Source organism: Desmodus rotundus, chromosome 3 (genome assembly GCF_022682495.2).
Source record: "Desmodus rotundus isolate HL8 chromosome 3, HLdesRot8A.1, whole genome shotgun sequence".
NCBI classification, from domain to species: Eukaryota; Metazoa; Chordata; class Mammalia; order Chiroptera; family Phyllostomidae; genus Desmodus; species Desmodus rotundus.
In genome coordinates, this window is record NC_071389.1 from 97,593,696 (window position 1) to 97,617,004 (window position 23,309).

At 40.0% G+C, this 23,309-nt stretch overlaps 1 protein-coding gene across 10 annotated transcripts in view; it reads left to right on the plus strand.

Moving 5' to 3' along the window:
- Positions 1–23,309, plus strand: part of LIMS1 (LIM zinc finger domain containing 1) — a 155,719-nt gene that overhangs the window by 105,955 nt on the left and 26,455 nt on the right. For all 10 annotated transcript variants that reach the window (XM_024552357.3, XM_053920545.2, XM_045189155.3 and 7 more), the window contains 3 exons: positions 6,161–6,320; positions 21,763–21,829; positions 23,174–23,294. In XM_024552357.3, coding sequence (XP_024408125.1) covers positions 6,161–6,320; positions 21,763–21,829; positions 23,174–23,294 — 348 coding nt within the window. The remainder of the gene's footprint in view (positions 1–6,160; positions 6,321–21,762; positions 21,830–23,173; positions 23,295–23,309) is intronic.

The following is a 23,309-nucleotide window of genomic DNA, read 5'->3' on the forward strand; positions in this document are numbered from 1 at the left end:
GGCAATTATAATTACATTGTAACTAAAATGCTTGGTGAACTATCAAGATGCTTTTTGAATTTACATATTTTTGTGTGTTTTCATGCCAGAACATTTATTTCACATACTTTGATAAATGAGGCACTTACGTAAATAATGGAAAGCTTGATGACACCAGGTATTCTGTTGTGTGCCTGAATTTTGGAAGTAGATCAGCTAAAACAATTATGACTGGGCAATTAAAAAGATTCTACACTGAAGGCATGTATATATATATATATCCTGCGTAAAAATATATCTAGAGATATTCCCCAATGTACATAATCATTGCCATCAACACTTTTGTTGAAAAATCTAGTGGAATTTCTTTTCTCTGAAATTAATTTAACTAAACAAATGACAGCTATAACTATCATTCATGACTTTTAAAAAGTAAATTACGATTCTTAAATATAAAAGTCAGCTGTAAAAAAGTACATATATTAATGTAGTTTCATTCACTGTAACAAATGTACCACTTGGGTGGGGAAATTGGAAGCTGTGCATGTGTGGAGCAGGGGATATATGGGGAATCCATGTTTCTTCCACTCAGTTTTTCTGTGAACCCAAAACTGCTCTAAAAAACAGTCCATTAGCCCTGGCTGGTGTGGCTCAGTGGGTTGATTGCCAGCCTGTGAACCAAAGAGTCACCCATTCAATTCCCAGTCAGAGCATGTGCCTCAGTTGCAGGCCAGGTCCCCAGTAGGGGGCATATGAGAGGCAACCACACACCGATGTTCCTCTCCCTTTCTTCCCCTCTCTCTAAAAATAAGTAAATAAAATCTTTTTTTTAAAAATCCATTCAAAGCAAAACAAAACAAAAAAACATAGTGCCAGAGGATCAAAGACAATAAGATTATTGGTACTTTTTTCCTGAAAGTTTCCTCATTGTTCTGTTTTTCTTTTCCTGCTTGTTACGAAAAGGAATCCTTCAAAAATACACATTACGTTATCTCGAAAAACCTAGTTTATTTTTCCTGTGGTGGAAATAAAACTATATGCTTCTTTTTATAATATGTCTACCTATTTTCTATTAAATTGTTTGCCTATTTGACAAAAAACAATAGGAATAATTTTGATTCATATACACCAGATGGCTTTTGTTGTGTTGGCTGTTGTAGTTTTTTTCCCTTGACAATCTAAAGGAAAAGAGGTCAGTGCCCCTGACTAAATAGTCAGGTATTGCATGTTTGAAAAATTCATGTGGCACACTTGTTGAAAATTGCTAATCTGTAGTATAAAGGTCAATGATAAACATTTTGATTTTGGGACCCCTTTACAATTTAAAAAATTATTGAGGTCTCCAAATAGCTTTTGTTTTCTCTATATTTACTGTATCAGAAAAATGAAACAAGTATTTTAGGTATTTATTAGTTCATTTGAAATCCTAATCCATTTACACAATAAGACGTTAATATTAATCTTTGATGAAAAATAAGTGTTTCTAAAACAACAAACACTTGGTGGGACGTGTAACATGTTACATTTTTGCAAATCTCATTAACCTCTCAATAAAGAGAAGATTCTCAGTTTCTTATAACTGCTTCTGCATTCATCCTATTGTAATAGGTTGTTTTAGATAAAGTTTGTAAAGAAAATATGACCTGGGAGAACCAAGATGGCGGCGTAGGTAGACACACTGCGCCTCCTCGCACAACCAGAACTGACAGAGAATCGAACAACAAGGGGGACCAACACCAAGAAAATAGAAAATAACCATTCATCCAGACCGGTAGGAGGGGCGGAGACGGGCACCAGGGTGGAGAGGACTCGCGTGGCTGTGGCGGGACTGAGACTGGAGGAGTGTGGGACAAATGGCGCAGGCAGTCCGAGCACTAGCAGACCCTGCGGCCCCACATCTGCGCAGATAAACCGAGAGGGCCGGACTCAGAGTGGCGGAGAGTGGGGCAGGCAGAGCAGCGGGTAGCACCCCGCGCGGCACCAAATTCGCCCACAGATAAACCTGACGAACGGCGGGCAACAAAGCAGACTGTGCAACCCAGGGCTCCAGCTCCGGGAAATAAAGCCTCAAACCTCTGATTGAAAGCGCCCCTGGGGGTTGGGGCGGCAGGAGAGACTCCCAGCCTCACAGGAGAGGTTGTTGGAGAGACCCACAGGGGCCTAGAGTGTGCACAGGCCCACTTACTCGGGAACCAGCACCAGAGGGGCCCAGTTTGATTGTGGGTATCGGAGTGAAAGATTGAAATCCGGAGGAGAGTGAGGCGGGCGCCATTGCTCCCACTCGGCCCCTCCCCCACATACAGCGTCACAGCGCAGCGACCAGCATTACCCCGCCCCGGTGAACACCTAAGGCTCCGCCCCTTAAAGTAACAGACGCGCCAAGACCAAAAAAAAAAAAAAAATGGCCCAAATGACAGAACACTTCAAAGCTCCAGAAAAAATACAACTAAGCGACGAAGAGATAGCCAACCTATCAGATGCACAGTTCAAAGCACTGGTTATCAATATGCTCACAGACTTGGTTGAATCTATTCGAAAAACAGATGAAAAAATGAAGCCTATGCTAAGAGAAACAAAGGAAAATGTACAGGGAACCAATAGTGATGAGAAGGAAACTGGGACTCAAATCAATGGTGTGGACCAGAAGGAAGAAACAAACATCCAAGCAGAAAAGAATGAAGAAACAAGAACTTGGAAAAATGAGGAGAGGCTTAGGAACCTCCCGGACGCCTTGAAACGTTCCCACATCCGAATTATAGGGGTGCCAGAAGGAGAAGAGGAAGAACAAAAAATTGAAAACTTATTTGAACAAATAATGAAGGAGAACTTCCCTAATCTGGCAAAGGAAATAGACTTCCGGGAAGTCCAGGAAGCTCAGAGAGTCCCAAAGAAGCTGGACCCAAGGAGGAACACACCAAGGCACATCATAATTACATTACCCAAGATTAAACGCAAGGACCTACATCCAAGATTACTGTATCCAGCAAAGCTATCACTTAGAATGGAAGGGAAGATAAAGTGCTCCTCAGATAAGGTCAAGTTAAAGAAGCTCATCATCACCAAGCCCTTATTATATGAAATGTTAAAGGGAGTTACCTAAGAAAAAGAAGATCAAAAATTGGAACAGTAAAAATGACAGCAAACTCACAGTTATTAATGGCCACACATAAAACAAAAATGAGAGCAAACTAGGCAAACAACTAGAACATGAGGGTTGTCATTAAGGGAGTGGGAGGGGGAGAGAGGGGGAAAGGTACAGAGAATAAGTAGCATAGATGATAGGTGGAAAATAGACAGGGGGAGGGTAAAAATAGTGTAGGAAATGTAGAAGCCAAAGAACTTATAAGTATGACCTATGGACATGAACTATAGGGGGGGAATGTGGGAGGGACGGGGGTGGGCAGGATGGAGTGGAGTGGGGGGGGAAATGGGACAACTGTAATAGCATAATCAATAAATATATTAAAAAAAAAAAAAAAAAAAAGAAAAGAAAAAAGAAAATATGACCTTACATAGAGATGGATTTAGAAAAGGGCAGACCTTTTGAACCTCTGAAAGGGTCACAGTGGCCCTAAATTTTGAAAACCACTGATCTAGGTAATAATGAATCAGGGTATTCCAAGATGGTCTGATTTCTAGCTTTTTTTGGAGTTCCATTAAAATCACTGAAGATTGGGAGATTCTTGAGAGGGTTTTTAATTAATAATAGTGCTTTTTATTTGAGTAGCATCTGGTTTTCAAAGTGGTTTTATATACTTTTTCTTATTTCATCCTCAAAACAGTAGAAAAATTATCAGGGCAGGTGTGCACTTACAATACTTCATCAAGGTACACCTGAGGATCTTGGTCAGGAGAAAGGAGGAATCCAAACCTTTCCGCAGCCTTGCTAAAACTTCCACAGTTCATCTGGCTAATGTCAAAGCCAAGTGAAGAAGGGAGTTTTATAGATTTTTCTTCATAACTCAGTAATTCTGAGATGAGAAAGTAGAAAATTTGTTTTAGTGTGAAATTTAGGCAAGGTTTGTCAGGCTGCCTACCTTCTTCCCCTTTCTCCTTTTCTGGGGGGTGGTGTTTTTATTCTGTATTTAACCCTATTAAGTAAAATTGAGTGTGATTGGTATGGAGGTATAAACATACTGCTGAGTAAATTAATGGCAAAGCTACAAAATAGTAATACTATTCTTTTAAACACTTCGGGGGAATAGGCAGAGTTGCCCTTCGGTGGGCGGGGGAAGGGGGGCGTTGAGGTAAAATAAGGTATCTGTGAAGACTGGCTAAAGCAACAGCAAAACTTAGAAACTGATATGAGACAAGGCAGTTAATCTGTAAAATGGAGACTCTCCTTCCTACCTGCCTCAGAGTGTTTGTGAAGATTCGGGAGAACATTGGCAGTAACTTTACAAATGGTCAGAAGCTGCACCTGGGGACTGTTGTGAATCCCGGCCCGCGGGATCCTGTGTTGTGGCGGCAATATACAAATACACAGGGACTACAGAAATCCTGTGGAGAAAAAGGGGCTGCATGGCCACTCTTAAGTGAGAGGGTGAGAGGGCTAGAGAGAGCCCAAGAGAGAGCCCACCCCTGCCTGGACAGGCTTTTTTTGCTTTTCTGGGCACATTACATCAGGATGGTCCTCATTTACTATGCACAGGTTCACCACAGGTGATTACCTTTTAAGGACAACAAAGGACAGAACACTGCTAATTACTTCAAAGAGAAGGATGTTGCAGCTCAAGGGGAAAACTGGTCACACTCCATACTTGGGAGGTCTAGCCCAGATTTTAGGAAGATAAAGATACTCAGTAAACATTTGCTGCCTCAATTCAGGGTGAGGGAGCTTTAGCAAGAGCAAGTCTCATAGCAGTCTAGGTACAATGCAGGCCTGATTTCCCACTGGAGAACCTATCCATGGACATGGGTCCAGCCCGCCAACCTCACTCCCCACTGGCTTTTCCAAGTGGGGGCTGAGCCATATTTCCCACGCGTGGAACAGTTCCCCACAGGGGACCAGACACACAGATACAGCTTGCACTCTTGAGTGTGCATCTAAAAATAAACTTGACAGATTACAACGGATGGCTTAGCCAATGACTTCTGTTTACGGGACCTTCTTTACTGGGAGGCCTTTCAAAAATAAAACAGTTCTTCATGGGAAATTCGGCGGGGGGGCAGTCATTAGAGAATAACTAATTATATCTCATTGTATGCCTTATTATGTGCTTTTCTAGCAAACTGCAGTGGTTAGGTGGAGCCTGGGATCATTTTTTGAATGCCTCCTGTGTGTTTCCAAGTGTAGGGGAATGATTGGCAATGGTGTTACCAAGGCATTGGGCATCCACCATCAGTGGTCACTGACTGCCTGGTTTTACTTTTCTCATCCGTAAAGCGTGATGGTATCCTTATCATGTCCTCTCAAGTGTTTGAAATTGATGTTGTAATATGATTGTGATTTTATGAGCAGGGCACCTGGATTCTAATCCTGTATCTTCCATTAACTAATTAGCTTTGTGGGGTTGGGCTAGTCACTCCACCTCTCTTCTCCAAACCTCCGCTTCATCATCTGTCAAGTGATCTTTATCATGCAAAATTCTGTGGTTTTAAGATATGTTTTATAATATTAGTGCTTAATATTTGTTTTACCAATTACATTATAGGACTAAGGAATTTTGACTCATTTTAAGAGTTACTTGAGCAATTGGTTTCAACAGGGTCTAATCAAAGGGATAATCTGTGCAATGACATGGCATTTAGTTGACATAAAGTTTAAATTCTGTTCCCAGAAGGGAGAGAAATTAAATTGGCTTTGAAATGTTGATTTGTGGACATTTTAATTAAGCTACTCATAAAGCTATAAACTCAAGCTTCATGGGGACAACTCTTGACTTTCATCTGTATCCACAGGCATTCACTTGTGGTATATTTATCAAGAGGAATGTCAAAATGTTAAAGAAAAACAGGTTCCAAGCAGGAGGAGCTTTGAGGACTTAACATGCTATGGCAGAGATAGGAACATCTCTGACTTTTGACTTAATAACTTAAGACAGAAGCAAAAAATTGGGCTTTATAGATAAAATATGGTTTTTGTAAACAGGTAGAATGTGTGCTCTTTAGTTCATTCTGGTTTTTGGTTTTAAGTCTAAGAAGAGGTTAATCTGTGACTTCCTTCCTTTCTTTGTTACAGTAACATGGCCAATGCCCTTGCCAATGCTACCTGTGAGCGCTGCAAGGGGGGGTTTGCACCTGCTGAGAAGATCGTAAACAGTAATGGCGAGTTGTACCATGAGCAGTGTTTTGTGTGTGCTCAGTGCTTCCAGCAGTTCCCAGAAGGACTTTTCTATGAGGTGAGTCAACTTGTAGAGAAACATAAAGGTACCGTTCTTCCCCCCCCCCCACCCGTTTTGCTCCCCTCCCTTCCCCTTTTTTGAGTCACTTTCTTCCCTTCAAATTTTAATGTCAAAGACTGTATTGGAGAGCCAGATACAGTGCCAGATACTTGGTACCTGTTGATTATTGATGGCTTATACATGGAATGCCCTGACAGACTCCATCATTTCTGTTCTTCATTTCATCCTCCTGTTTCAGAACCCGTGGCACCTGCAACTCAACTTATCAAACCTGAGCACTTCAGCTCAGTCAGCAGTTTCGGAAGGTTCAGCCATGGTTTTTCTGGCTTCTCCACTTGCTTGCCCCTACACATACCTTCCTGATTCCTGCCTTTGTGTCTTCCTCCTTCTCAGAGCACCACTGGATATCTTCTCTGAAGGGGGGTATCTGTTACCTACGCCAAGACCTTCAGGCAACCAGTGGGACCTGCCATACATTCATTTGCTAAAGAGGATTTTGTTTAGAAATGAGTATTTTGGGTGGATACCCTGTCCATATTTAGCTCTTCTAGGTGTCTTTTGTTCTTTTCCAAATTTTTGTTTTTCTTGATCCTCTGGTGTTACCATGTGATCTTTACTTCCTCTGTATTTATTCTTACTATGACTGAAACCCCCTTCTCACAATAAAGATCTACTTTTAGAACTGGTCTAGGGAGGTCAACCTCATGCTCTTAAAGAAGATACAAGTGATTGTGTGTGTGTGTGTGTGTGTGTGTGTGTGTGTGTGTGAGAGAGAGAGAGAGAGAGAGATCAGTTTAGTAATTCACTTTTACCCACCTACTTCTTACATATTTATATATATATGTTATTCATGTGCATGTCTTTACATGATAATACATGTACATAGAATCATGTTATATCCAGAGATCACTGCTTTTTAATTTCTTCTTTTGCCTAACAGATTTTTAAATTTCCCTGTTTTACCCACCCTTCCTGAGGAAGGAAGGGTACTTAGTTGTCAACTGTCATTAGTAAGTTGATTTAGACAGAATTTTCCCATAGAAACAATGTCTAGTGAAAGTAGGGTTCCCAGGTCAGCCTGCAGAAAGCTTTTTACCTGTCATGTTTACATGAAATATAAAACTACCATATATATAGTAACTTCACTCTGGGAAACAGCTTTGAGAGTTTTCATTAGAGAACACTATTCATTGGGACACATTTTGAGCTCCTACTATGTCCCAGAAACACTCATTCACTACAACAACACTACAACAAAAATGCTGCCAGTAGGAACAGGGATTGTTTTTTCTCCTGAACTGCTTTCCTGCGCAGTGGGAATCTTATTCTGTCAAGGGGGATGGCTTTTGGATGGGAATGGCAAGTGAGAGTTGGAGTGAGACCTGAGCAGAAAAGGCACAGTGTCCAACAGTAGGAGGGAACTGGGGGCGAAGGCTGGCAGAGACCCCCCTCCACGAGGTTGTGGGTGGGGCTCCTATTGACAATGAAGAGGGTGGCAAATAGATTCAAGAAGAAAAAGGAAATTATTAGAGGCTGAGGCATGGGAAGAGAAAGGCAGTGTGTAAAAAGACCTAAGGACCTGCTTCTGTAGAGCCTTGACAAAACAGTCTCTGATGTCTGAGTAAGCACAGTGGAGGCAGGCAGGACTAGCAAGGAAGGAGGTAAGACTCCCAAAGCACATTTAAGGAAACCCTAGGAATCTGCCTCCAGAGGAAACATTGTCTTCATACTTTGTAAACCCCTTCCTACCCCTACCTATGTTTTTCCATGAGGCCCAGAGAAGTTGAAGTGTCCTTGGTAACAGCAGATTTGTGACATGAGTGGAATTACAATCTAATTTGGTCTCCTAATATTTGATACGGTATTATTTTTGTTATATATTCTGTTCAAATGTAAGATATTTTTATTGAAATGGGTATTTATGGCAAAGGCCTTAAAAGGGATTCCAGAGCAGCAGTACAGAAGAACTCAACAGAAAAAGGCAGGTTCTGTTTTTTCAAACATTTTTTTTCTCATGGTCTGCTATTCCCTCTCTTAACTTCTTTTTCCTATATTGTCCATTTGTTTGCCATTTTGAAATTAATAATATTGTTAAGCACAATCACCTCCTAAGCTCCTGGGTCCTATATTTGGGTCCTGCCAGGTGCCAAGCTACTTGCGCTTAGTCAGAGGGAAGGCTTTGTAAGAGTCCTTAGTAGAACGGAATAAAGCATGACTCATACTTGTCATTCTGCCCACCCCTCACTCCTCTTTACTTCAGGATTATAAATAGCCTCCCTGGGCTTCTCTGATAGTGTTCCAGAAGATGTTATTAACACCCACACGTAGTCTGTTAATGGCTATTGTCCAGCTTAAGCTCCCTGAGGTCTTGAGGAAGATTGCTATTTTAGTTACGTTTACAATTAAAACCCCCTGTTCAGGCCAAAATAGACCTTTCCTTCTGGTTGAATGATATTAGAGAAAAAGCTATCCCAGACTTCTAAGGAATAATCTGCATTTTCAGTTATATTCAGCAATAAATTGTTTTCCAGAAAGGAAGCTCAAAAACATACCTGGATTGCTTTCCATTTGAGAGACAACTCTGTGCTGCAGTCTTGGTGGTAATAGTAATTGCATTATTTCCACTCTATACCTTTGCTATGGCTTTTGTCTTATCATTAAAATACCATCCTTCCTTCAATCCCACATCCCTTATCTTTTCTCTAGAAGGCTAACGATGGATGAAGATTTATAGGTGGGTTCTCTGTACTCAAGATCCCTTCAAAGTGGGATTCAATTTTTGTTGTGGAACTTCCTGATATTTTGGATCAGATAGCCGGGACATTCTTCACTTTGACTACAAAGGCACGTGTAGTGTCAGACTTGTTTCCTATCAGTCTCTGGGACATATGTCTGTAGATAAGCTCACCCAGCTCAGATATTTATGGCTCATCTGCAACTCTGCTTTGATTAATTTAACACCAATCTAGATTATTACCTACATTGGCTCCTTACTTAAGATGACTTTGAATCCCACTAGGTTATGTGGTTTAAAAGTGAACTTCCGATCAAGATGGCAGCATAGGTAAACACAGTACTCATCTTCTTCCACAACCACGTCAAAATTCCAACTAAATTACAAAACAACCATCGTTCATAACTGTCTGGCATTAAGGTGAATGGAATCCCTACAACTATGGAATTAAAGAAGCCACACTGAGACTGGTAGGAGGGGTGGAGATGCTCAACAAACTGACCCCACACCCATCTGTGGCCAATAAAAATTGGGAGGGGTATCTTGGCTGTGGGAGTCCTACCTGAGGAGCAAAGTGTCCCAGCCCCACACCAGGCCCCCCAGCCCAGGGTTCCAGTGCCAGGAAGAGAAGTCCCCATATGATCTGGCTGTAAAAACCAGCAAGAATTAAGGCTGAGGAAGGCTTGAAGTTTCGGGAACCCCAGGCAGTTCCTCTTAAAGGGCCTGCATACAGACTTACTTGGACTCACTCCTTCTGACCTCCAGGGTGAGGTCACCAGAGACATACAGGGGAAAACTGAACTGTTTGGCATCAGGGCAAGAGCTGTAGAGGCAGCTTTGTTCCAGACAGAAGTGCTGGCAGAAACCGTTGTTCCTTTTCTGAGGCCTCCCTGCACAGAACCAGCAGATAGGTGCCATGTCCTAGACCCTATGAACCTGGCTCATACTGGTTGCCCCACCTTGGTCATTCTCTGAGGCCCCACCCCACCCAACTTTTAAGCCCACCCAGATTACAGTGGATTTCCATCCTAATGGATTGTCGTGGTACATGCTTCAGATTTTCCAAAATTCTCTCAAATAAGCAGCATCTGGCCTCAACAAACCCCATACCTCTTGCTAAGTAGCCTTAGGCCCAGGACTAGCAGCAGACAGCCTTGGTTCACAGCTTAGCCTCACCTGAGCACCTCTAAGCCCAGCACAAGTAGCAACCATCTGCACATCACTGTGTAGTTTGTGTTAGGGGGCCTGTGCAAAACACAGATGGTGGCTGACCTTGGCCTGCACCTCCCGAGAGGCCCTAGAGCCAGCATACCCAATGGAAAGCTTCAGACCACATTGAAGCACCACCACCTAACCATCTCCACAAGCCGTACACTCAAGGGGCAGACTCACTGGGAACCAGAGCCATGCTGAAGGAAGTCCTGCCCTGTGGAGTGGGCCCCTGCATAGCTGGTCCTCCATGGTGATCAGAGGTTGGTGGTCACTGGTCAAAGCCAGTCCTTGCAGCTGATTAGCCTGGGTGAATTCCTCCCTTTGATGTGTCAATAGCAATCAAAGCTGAAGTACAAGAGTAGAGCATACATAGCCCATATGGTGGGCCCACTTCAAGTACCCAGCTTCAGTTATAGGGGAGGCTGTGCCAATGGAGCCTACGGGACATCTTCTGCATTAGGCCACTCTGTCAAGACTGGGAGACATAGCAGCTCTACCTAATGCATTGAAACAACCACAAGGAGGCTGCCAAAAATAGGAGACAGAAATATCACCCAAATGAAAGAACAGAACAAAACTCTAGAAAAAAAATGAAACTATGGAGAGTAGTAATCTGCTAGATGCAAAGCTCAAAACACTGGTTTTAAGGGTGCTCGATGAACTTAGTGAGAACCTCAAGTATAAAAAAAGAACCAGTCAGAAATGAAGGATACACTCATTGAAATTAAGAATAATTTACAGGGAATCAACAGTAGAGTGGATGGAGCTGAGAATCAAATGAGCAATTTGGAATACTGGGTTCTGAATACCCAATAAGAACAGCAACAGGAAAAACAAATAACAAAAAGGATTGTGTAATGAGCCTCTGAGACAACTTCAAGCACCAATATTCTCATCATGGGGTGCTGGAACGAGAAGAAAGAGCGCAAGAAATTAAAAACCTATTTGAAGAGTTCCAGCCATGATGGAGGCATAGCTAGAAACCTTTTGCTTCTTCACACAACGAAAGGAGGATAACAACAAATATAAAATCAATAAACAACCAGAAGTGTCAGAAAATCAAACTGCATGGAACTCTGACAACCAAGAAATTAAAGAAAAGTCAACCAGAACGACCAAACCAGTAAGAACCCGTGGTGAGGCAGCGGACTATGTGGGCGGAGCTGGCAGTGAAAAACCACAACGAGGCAGTGGACCGTTCCGGCAGAGCTGGCTGAAGGTGAAACTGAGACTCAGAGTTGACTGTTGCTGCTGTGGGAGAAACTCTCAGTCTCACACAAGAGTCCAATGGAAAGTGCATTAGAGACTAGCAGGCAAGCTGCACTGTTCCCTCTCTGGCCCCTCCTCCTTAGGCAGCATCGCAGCGCAGCAAAGAGGGTTGCCCTGCTAGGGTGAATACCTAAGGCCCCACCTCCTTACAACTTAATAGGTTGCCTAGACAAAGAAATATGGCCCAAATGAAAGGACAGAGTAAAACTTCAGAAAGAGAACTAAGCGATGAAGACATAGCTGACCTATCTGATGGAGAATTTAAAGCCCTGTTAATCAAAATGCTCACAGAACTGATTGAGCTTGGTCGAAAAATGAAAAAACAAATGAAGGATACCCAAAATGAAAAAAAGCAAAATATTCAGGGAACCAACAGTGACAGGAAGGAAACCAGGACTCAAAGCAATGTTTTGGAACAAAAGGGAAAAATAAACATCCAACTGGAACAAAATGAAGAAACAAGAATTCAAAAAAGTGAAGAGAGACTTATACACCTCTGGGACAGCCTGAAAAGTTCCAACATCTGAATTATAGGGGTGCCAGAAGGAAAATAACAGCAAGAAATTGGAAACTTATTTGAACAAATAATGAAGGAAAACTTCCCTGCTCTGGCAAAGGAAATAGACTTCCAGGAAGTCCAGGAAGCCCAGAGAGTCCCAAAGAAGTTGGAACCAAGGAGGAACACACCGAGACACATCATCATTAAGTTACCCAAGATTAAAAATAAAGAGAGAATCCTAATAGCAGCAAGAGAAAAGGAGACAATTACCTACAAAGTAGTGCCCATAAGGGTATCAGCTGATTTCTCAAAAGAAAACCTTGCAGGCAAGAAGCGGCTGGAAAGAAGTATTTGAAGTCATGAAAGGCAAGGACCTACATCCAAGATTACTCTATCCAGCAAAGCTATCATTTAGAATGCAAGGGCAGATAAAGTGCTTCCCAGATAAGGTCAAGTTAAAGGAGTTCATCATCACCAAGCCATTATTATATGAAATGTTTAAGGGACTTATCTAAGAAAAATAAGACAAATAATATGAACGGTAAAATGACAACAAACTCAAAACTATCAACAATTGAACCTAAAAGAAAAGAAAAACAACAAAAACTAAGAAAACAACTACAACAGGAACAGAATCAGGGAAATGAACATCACACGGAAGGATTTCAGTGGGGAGGAGAAGGGTGGAAGTGGGGGAAGGTACAGGGAAGAAACAGCATAATTAGTAGGCATAAAATAGATGGGGAGAGATAAAAAGTGGTATAGGAAACAGAGAAGTGAAAGAACTTGTATGTACAACCCATGGACATGAACTAAGGGGGAGGGGGATGCAGGAGGGTTGGAGGGTGCTGGGCAGAGGAGAATAAAGGGGGGAAAATTGGGAAAACTAATAGCATAATCAATAAAAGATGCTGTAAAAAATAAATAAAAATCTATTTGAAAAAATAATGACAGAAAATTTCCTAACTTGGCAAGGAAATAGACCTACAAGTACAGGAAGTGCACAAAATCCATCCATTCAACAAATATAATATTTATCAACCATTTGCAATGTGCGAGGCACCATGTTATATTTTAAGAGTACACGATGAGCAAGACAGACTGTTTTCAAGAACTTATCCACTGTATTACACTAGACTAGCCAAGTCTTTGAAAGTGAGATAAGAAAACTTTGTAATAAGTATTACAGACTGCCTGGTAATAGGAAAAAATTAAATCTACCTGAAAACAGAATTCCTTCCCTCCCCCAAATCCACTATAAACTAGAATAAATGATGTTTAAAGTGCTTTAGCACAGTGCCTGTGCTAAACGGAAGGTACTAGTTTTAGAAAATAATCACAATGTGGTTTTATAAAGTGCACATATCTACAGCAGCTCCTACACAATGCCTTGCCTTTAGAGGGTGCTCTAAGTGTTTGGTGACTGAGAGATGCTGTTGATGACATTGCAGACTAAGGCGTTTGTCTTAGTAAGTGCATATCTATAAGGAGGATTTTACAGGACCTTAACATTTTTTCTCAGCTTTGTGTAGTGAGGATAGAGGATGGATTTACTATTGGTATTAATACATGGTCAAAAAGGAACCAGTAGTAGAAGACAAATGTCATTGTCCTGCATCCAGTAGAATTACCTCTTTATCTGTCTCCAAATGAGCAATTCTGAGATCAAGATCACATTGTATATTAGCTGAGAAACCAGGGTTAGATTTCAGTTGTGATAGAAACTCAATGATAATTTAAGAATTTTAGATGAAATTATTGCTCTGCCAAAGAGCAATAGAGAGGTGGTGGATACAAAGGAAGAAGCTCAAATTATGGGGTCTGACAGCCTTGTTCAGCTCCACTGGCTTTGGCACAAGTTATTTAAGCCTTCTGAATTTTAGTTTTCTTAAACAAGAGGATAATCACATGTGTCTATCTCATAGGATTGTGAGTTTGAACCAAAGTAGCATGTACAGTACCCAGTAAGTTTTCCTACTCCCTTCACTTCCCAATGGACACTTCTTCCCATAAGTAATTATTCCACACAGTATAACAGAGTTCCTCATCCTCAGCCCTATTGATATTTTGAACTAGCTAATTCTTTGTTTTGGGGTAATTTTTTGTCCTGTATATTGTAGGGTGTTTAGTAGCATCCCTAGTCTCTACCCACTAGATCCCCAGTTACGACAACCAAAAATATCTGTATTCATTGCTAAATATCTCTTGGGAAGCAAAACCATCCTTATTTGAGAGCCACTGCACTAAAATGAGAACATCTCCTCAAATAGGTAGTGAAGTTCACTATGGTAATAGCAAGCCAGTTCTAAATGGGTATATTTCCCAAGTTGTTTAGGCAATACCCTGCACAAAACAAAAACCTTTTTATAGTCCTGTCTCTTAGGAATTTGACAGCAGTCACAGTAAATTCTTGTGCCATAAATTTAATTACAAAGTACTTCTAGAAAGAATTCACTTAAGAAAGACCTTAAAGCCTACATTTCTTGTTTAAATTGGATAATTCATCACTCAATTTAGCAGAAGGCAAGATATATTTTCTGTGTAGTAATTAGAACTGTTTTCCCAAACAAATTTTTTTCTCTCTTCAGGTATTCTACTTCTGCATTTAATTTTAAATAAATTTCATATAGTAATGATTATAATAATGCTTTTAAATTTACCTGTAGCAGAAGATAGTGGTCAGGGTAATAATAAAAACGATGTGAACATGTTAAAACATTAATAGGTGTCACTTTCTACCACTTTTCACTACCAAGAGTTGAGGTGCTGCTTCCCAGTTTCATGTAAGCCTCTTGAAGTTGGGACTCATCTGGCTTGTGCTGCTTCACATTCTTTCCCCTTGCCTGGAATAGAGTATTTTTTTGCATGAAGAAATGCCCTATTATTGTTAATTTTATAAGATGTGTGAATTATATTATATTAACATTTTTATTTCTGAAATAATTGTCTATTAAATCCCTATTATGGGTGTTTTACAAACTGTTTTTTTATTCTTTTATTAGCTTCTCCCATGAACCCCTACAAGTGAGGTATTTTTATTCACAGTTTACATGTGACCATGAGTCTCAAACACCTTACACACAGTTAATTGGTGGGTAAGTAGTCAAATTAGGATTTTATCTCAGGCCTGTTTATATCCACAGCTTTGTTTTCCTCGATATGATGCCCTGACTCTCACTGAAACTGAAACAGTTTTCCTAGGAGTGATATTTTATGTAATTGATGGGTAATGCTCTCCTGTGTTGCCATCAGTGTGCTTTACTCAGTCACGCCCTAGAGGTTCATGGAGAGCCTGCCCTGTGCAGCATGCTGTATGGACCACATTATATCCTAGTTCCAGGAGTGAATGCAGTTTTCAGAGTGACCTGGGTAGAACTTCATGACAATTTGTATGCTTCTTGTTCTCATTTTCAGTCTAGGAAAATTGAGTGGTTGTATAAATGTGTGAGTTATATATGATTAGTGATCTTAAATTTGGTATTGTAGTTATCTTCAGTGGGAAATCTATTTCCATCAGTGCTGGTTTACATAGGCTGTCAGTGTCCCCAGTCATTCTCCAGTATACTTCGAGAAATATTTCTAAAATGACCAAATCATTGTTAGCACGAGAAGGCTGATTTAAATGCTATTTCCACGGGGAAATACCCATTCAACTCAGAGACCCTAATACCAACTAAATATAGCCATATAGTGGTTCCTAAGTCTTAACTTGGTGACATCTGAGATTATCTCCAATAAAAGGATTTTCTTAATTTTTCCCCTAAGAAAATACTTTTGGTAGTGAAATTGAACCAATAGTTGCAGTGGAATATACTTCCAGAAATACTACACATGGATGGATTGGACCTAGGACTAGGGACTTGGTGTGCAGCCTTTCACCCTAGCATAGTACACATCTAGGGACTGGGTTCTTGGCTGATAGATCAGATTCCTTTTTCTCTACTTCTTACTTTGAATATCCCAAGTGTATCCTTTTTTCCCTGTGACAAAATGCATAACAGGAAAGACCAGTTTATGGTGAGAGAGTTAGTGGAAAGATGTTTTACAAGAGATTTCTTCACTCATTTCCTCTTACACTGAATCATGTTTACTCAGGAAAGCTGAAACCTGAGAAGGTAAGACTGAGTGTTGGAAAGGAAACTTTCCAACAAAAAGGTGCTTATCTGCTGCCCCACTCACTTCAAACAATTTATGACAAACAAGTACAAATGTTTTCAACATTTGCACTTGACTTGAAATGAGACCATTAGCTAAGTTTCTAATTCCAAGTATTTTTTAAGTATATTTGATTGATTATGCTATTTCAGTTGTCCCATTTTTTTCTCCCCTTTATTCCCCTCTACACCATACCTCCCTCCCTCTAGCATTCCTCCCCCACCCCCAGTTCGTGTCCATGGGTTGTACATATAAGTTCTTTGGTTTCTCCGTTTCCCATACTATTCTTAACCTCACCCTGTCTATTTTGTACCTACCATTTATGCCTCTTATTCCCTGTACCTTTCTCCCCATTCCCCCCTTCTCCCTCCCCGCTAATAGCCCTCCATGTGATCTCTATTTCTGTGAATCTGTTTCTGTTCTAGTTGTTTGCTTAGTTCGGGTTTTTTTATTGTGGTTTTTTAGGTTCAGTTGTTGGTAGTTGTGAGTTTGTTGTCATTTTACTGTTTGTAGGTTCAGTTGTTGATAGTTGTAAGTTTGTTGTTGTCATTTTACTGTTTGTATTATTGATCTTCTTTTTCTTAGATAAGCACCTTTAACATTTCATATAATAAGGGCTTATGGATGATGAGCTCTTTAACTTGACCTTGTCTGGGAAGCACTTTATCTGCCCTTCCGTTCTAAATGATAGATAGCTTTGCTGCATAGAGTCATCTTAGATGTAGATCTTTGCCTTTCATGACTTCAAATACTTCTTTCCAGGCCCTTCTTGCCTGTAAGATTTCTTTTGAGAAATCAGCTGATAGTTGTCGGGGAACTCCTTTGTAGGTAAGTTTCTCCTTTTCTTTAAGATTCTCTCTGTTTCTTAATCTTGGATGATTTAATTATGATGTGTCTTGGTGTGTTTCTTCTTGGATTCAACCTCTTTTGGACTCTGAACATCCTGGACTTGCATGTGTATTTCCTTTGCCAGATTGGGGAAGTTCTCCTTCATTATTTGTTCAAATAAGTCTTCAATTTCTTCCTCTTCCTTTTCTCCTCTGGTACCCCTATGATTTGGATGTCGGAACATTTAAAGTTTTCCCAGAAGTTCCTAAGCCTCTCCTCATTTATGAATTCTTGTTTCTTCACTCTGTTCCAGTTGGATGTTTTTTTCTTCCTTTTGTTCCAAATTATTGATCTGAGTCCCTGTTTCCTTCCCTTCACTGTTGTTTCCCTGTATTTTCCTTTATTTCACTTTGTATAGCCTTCACTATTTCCTCTATTTTGCAACCATACTCAACCATTTCTCTGAGCATCCTGTAACCAGTGTTTTGAACTCTGCATCTGACAGATTAGTTATCTCTTTGTCACTTAGTTCTTTTTCTGGAGATTTTATAATTTCTTTCATCTGGGCACTATTTCTTTGTTTTGGCGCACCTTTTATGTTATAAGGGGCAGAGCCTTAAGTATTCATCAGGGTGGGGCAACCCACTTTCCTGCATTGTTCTGCTGTATGTTGGAGGGGGTCAGAGAGGGAACAATGTTGCTTGCCAGCTTGCTCGGCTCTCACCCATGTTTCTGTCACTTCCCTTGCTTCCCACAAGTGGGTCGTGCCCTTTCCGGTGCTGATTGCTGGGTGAGTGGGCTTGTAGGACTCGGTGGGCCTCTCCAACAGACTGTCCTATAAGACTGGGAGTTTCTCCCGCTGCCACAAACCCCACAGGTTTTTACAGCCAGAGGTTTTAAGGCTTTATTTCCCCATGCTGGAACCTGGGTTGTGTGGTTTGCCTGGCTCCCCGGTTGTTCTTCCCAGCCTATCTGCACATGAAAGTGGGACTGCCCGGTCTGCCAGCTGCCGCCTCAACCACCTCAGTCTGCCAGCCGCCACCTTTTTGCTATTCTCTCTGCCCTGGCTTCCCATCTCTGTCCATCCTAGCAGTCTGGATGAATGTTTCTTCTTCAACTCCTTGGTTGGACTTCCACACAGTTTGATTTTTCTGACAGTTCTGGTTGTTTTTTGTTCTTAAATTGATGGTTGTCCTTCTTTTGGTTGTGTGAGGAAGCGAAGTATATCTACCTACTTCTCCATCTTGGCAGAAACTCCTAATTCAAAGGATTCTTTAAAGCAGCAGAATTTTTTTTCTCCTCAAAGAGAATATTCATGGAACTCAGTTAATCAGTTAATAGCAGAGCTAATCATGGCTAGAGTACATCCCTCCCCATGCTGAACTACCCCTGTTCCCTACAGATGGTGGGACTTTGGCATTTTGTTTATAAACACTGCTAATATGGAGTATTAGTAGTCTTACAAGCTTATTGCATTTTAAACCAATTTGGCATTGTAACTTGTGGTTACCTAGAAAGGAAATACTTGAGGGAAGTTCGATTCTTCCAAATTTATGATTTCTGAATTTTTTTCTTTTTCCATCCTATAGTTTCACTTTGGATCAACTACTGGCCATAACTATTTGATCATTCTACACACTGGAGAGAAGAGGTAGCTTGTTAGAGCAAAGGAAGTTCTGCTCTTGTAGTTGTGCTCACACTGGGGTAAGCACCCCAGTGTATGCACGGAGTTTGCAACATGGGTGGTTTCAGGCAACTTGATTTCTGCATTCTTATTCCTAATATTGGTTTGCCTGGTAATATATTTGTATTCACAATAGCATTTTTCCCACTTTACAAAACACAGGAATCTCAAATCTTACTATGATGAATTGTTCCAGGACACCAATCTGAAGGAATTGATCAGGGGTACTTAAACCTATAAGGCTTTCTGGTCTTTTCTTGACTCATGTATTTTCTTGTTATGGGTGAAGCTTGGCTTTGGGAACTGTATTGGATGTTCTATATTCAGATATATGGTAAATTTGAAGTAGTCATGACAACTTTCCATTTAGGACTTTGCCTTTTTCGTGCCTTAATTTCAAAAAGACTCATCTGTTTAAAGAGAGAGTCCTGTGAAAGCAAAGCAAAGAGCAATGGTATGAAATTATGAATATGATAAGTATGTGTTATGAGCCAGGACACATAGCTGAAAAAGAATAGGTTTGTGACTCCCAAGGCACTGAGAGGTTAAACAGCTTGCCCTGAGTCACACAGCCGTCAGTGGTTCAGCCAGAATTTAAACCCAGGCCATCTGGATCCATGATCGATGTTCTTAACTCCTATGATAGGTTACCTATTTGAGTCATGTCATGAAAGACTTACTCAAATTACAACCAATCTTATTTTTTTTCTACCTTATGCTAACAAATACGGTATATATGTTAACTGTTAGACTCATTTTGTTTTGTTTTTTAAGATACAGGTCTTTGTTAAATACAGAGTAAAAGTTGATCATTTCTTTTTTTTTTTTTTTTCCTCGTTAAACTGCTTTAATGGGTCTCAATATCCTGTGACAGATTTTTGGTCAAGTTTTTTCCATTAAAAAGTACTGATTTTAAAAACTACCACACAAAGAGAACAAAATAAATGGTCCACAAAACATTCTTCTTTCCTTCTGAAAGCTTTATGTTGCACTGATATCATCAGCCAGTCTTTTACTATTAAACTGAAGTGGCCAATTGAGACAAACAGTTCTGAGATCATTATTCCACCACTGACTTAAGACTAGGGTAGTGACGTGGGGAGGGGAGGTGACTGTTTTTTTAAATAAATTACTGGGGTTATTTCTGAGTTTTTATATTTCATGTCTTTTTAAAATTACTACTAAAAGGTAAACATCAGATTTCTATACATGTACCTAATGTATATTCATTAAAGGAACATCTCACTTCATAAATAACTCTACTTTGGGCTACATGTTACAATGTATTACATTATGACACACTATTGAGTAGTAGCTTGTTGATTTATTACCTTCTGTTTGTAACTTTTAAAAACAGATTTATTAAATGTGTTACATTGTATTCCTTTGAATTTAAAAGTGAAGGAAGACTTTTCCTGGTACAAAATAAATCTGGCTTGACAATTAAGCTATTGTGGATACATTCATTAAATCAAATGAGCTAAGTCTTCAGATAATTTTCATAATTGAGGAAATTGATTTGGCAACTGATACATTATTAAGAGTGGGTTTTGATAACATGTTTTACTAATAATCATTATAATGATAATTTAATCCGGAAAAACGAATGTTGCCCTGTATGGTGTGGCTTAGTGGGTTGGGCATCATCCTGCAAAGTGAAAGGTTACCAGTTCCATTCCCAGTCAGGGCACATGCCTGGATTGCAGGCCAGGTCCCCATTTGGGGACATGCAAGAAGCAACCAATCAGTGTCTCTCTCACACACTGATTTTTCCCTCCCTCACTTTCTCCCTGCCTTCCCATCTCTCTAAAATAAATAAATAAAATCTCTCTTTAAAAAAAAAGATTGCTTCTCACAAGTATCAGTGCATTCCCTTTTTAAAAAAGAAAAAGGAAAGAGAATGTTAACTTTTAAAGCCTTTTAGATTCAGAAATTAAAAATTTTAATTGCAGTGAAGTGTGGTAGGGTAATCAGGAAATATACTAGAATAAAACTTTGGGGGAAATTAAATGGAAACACTTCAAGGAGGGAAAAGAAGGATGTAAATTTGCCCAACTATTAAAGAAAGTTTAATTTTTAAAGGGTTTTGGTCCCATTTTAAAATGTTTAAATTTAAAATATACTAGAATATTTACCCTTTTAAAATATTTAAGCCTAAAGTAAAATATTTTAGATACCAACTTTAAAACCTGTGGGAAGGGGTTTGTATGTGCATATTTTCTAGGGAGTGGGGTCTATAGCTTTCATCAGATCCTTAAAGGGTGGAGTATATGTAAGTCAAAAAACAATTAAGAATAGTTAGAGCAAAGTCACCAATTCCAAGGGCACAATATTAGTTCTGGTCTCAACTTGTTCATTGTTTCTTTTCCTGTGCCCCCATGGAGTTGTATGGAAGATAGAAAAGTATATCTGTTTCAGCTATTCGGGGTCGTTTATGGTTCCATATAAATTTCTGAAAGCAAACGAGTGGATCCAAAAAGTATGGTATATTTACACAATGGAATTCTACGCAGCAGAGAGAAAGAAGGAGCTTATATCCTTTGCAACAGCATGGATGGAACTGGAGAGCATTATGTTAAGTGAAATAAGCCAGATGGTGAGGGACAAATACCATATGATCTCACCTTTAACTGGAATATAATAAATAGAAAAAAAAACAAAAAAGGAAACAAAATATAACCAGAGACATTGAAGTTAAGAACAATCTAACAATGCACAGGGGGGAGTGGGGAGGGGACAGTGAGGACAGGGGATTACAGGAACTACTATAAAGGACACATGGACAAAATGGGGGGGGGGGAGGGAGGGGGATTTGGCTGGGGTGGGGTGGAGGGGTGGGAAGAAAAGGCACACAACTGTAATTGAATAACAATAAACAATTTTTAAAAAAAGAACTCAAAAAACAACAACAAAAAAAGAAAAGTATATCTCCTTTTAAAAAATCTCAGTAGCAGATTTGGAGAGTTCTTAGTTCCAAACCATCTTTCTTTTTTGTCTCTGTAGAATAATTATGTTTATCCTCTGGTTATTTAATATTTACAAGTACTTTCTGTTTCAGTTTGAAGGAAGGAAGTACTGTGAACATGACTTTCAGATGCTCTTTGCACCTTGCTGTCATCAATGTGGTAAGTTTTACTGCTGAATGTAAAATAAAAGTCTGTGTCAAAATTACTTAAGCTATTTAACACTACTAAAGTGTCAGTGGTTTTTGGTGGTCGTTATAAATAGCATTTAGGTAATTTACCAGCCCTCTTTCCTATTATTAATATATAACAAACTGGAAGAGTATCAAAACCTGGAGAGAGGCCCTGAATTGCTCAGTTGGTTAGAGTATCATCCCAATATGCCAAGGTTGTGGGTTTGATCCCCAGTCAGGGCACATACAGGAATCAACCAATGAATGCATAACTAAGTGGCATAACAAATCGATTGTCTCTCTCTGACTCTCCTACCCTCGCATCTCTCCCTTCCTCTCTCTCTCTCTCTCTCAAAGTAAATCAATAAATAAATTTAAAAATTTATTTAAAAACCAGAGAGAAACCCCAGCCAGTGTTATCAGTTGGTTGAGCATCATCCCACAAACCGAAAAGTCATCACTTTGACTCCCATTCAAATTTAGTCCCCACTCAGGTTGTGTGTAGAAGGCAGCGCATCAATGTGTCTCTCTCATATGGTATTTCTCTCCCTCTTTTTCTCCCTCCCTTCCCCTCTCTCTAAAATAAAAATAAATAAACTTTAAAAAAGTTTTTGAAAAGAAAGAGAAATGATTTTTAATGACTTATAGTATAAAGGTATTTGAGGGTAAACTAGGACTTCTGTTAGATGATCTTTTAGAATGTTCATTTCCCCTGTTAGTGCAAACTATACCTACTTTTGGGTTTTCCAGGAGAGAGAAGAGATGTAAGGGAGGTGCATAGATGCTGAAAGATTACCTGTGTGTTGTAGCCCTGGCTGGTGTGACTTAGTAGATTGAGCACCGGCCTGTGAACAGAAAGATTGCTTGTGTATTGCACAAGTGGTGGGCTTGCTTGCACCTTAACCCCTTCACTGGTTGCTAACAGCTCTACTAATAGGTCTCCAGAGATTGTAGAAATAGATTAGAATGTTGCAAAGATTTAATGAAAGAAGAAATTAAGCATGGGTTATGAGAATATGTTCTGTGGATTTCAGTTTTCTGTGTCAGTGATGACCAGAAATTACCAAAAGACATTCAAGAGAGTCCAGTCCATTGTTTGTAAAAGGAAAGCCAGGTTCAGAGATGTGATAAGACAGCCTGAAAATATAGCTACAGAATCAAAAGGAAGAACACAAATGAAATAGAAGACATTTTGCTGATACAGTGCTTACTGTGGTAGACACATACATAAAAAGTCCCTATTTGTGGATAAAGGTTCAAATGTATTTTTTCCCTTACTGCTTTTAGCAGTAAAACGCCACATTGGATATGCTTTGTGTGTCCCTTTCCGCAGGTGAGTTCATCATTGGCCGAGTTATCAAAGCAATGAACAACAGCTGGCACCCTGAGTGCTTCCGCTGCGACCTCTGCCAACAAGTCCTGGCAGACATCGGGTTTGTCAAGAATGCTGGCAGGTAGGAGGAGTTTTT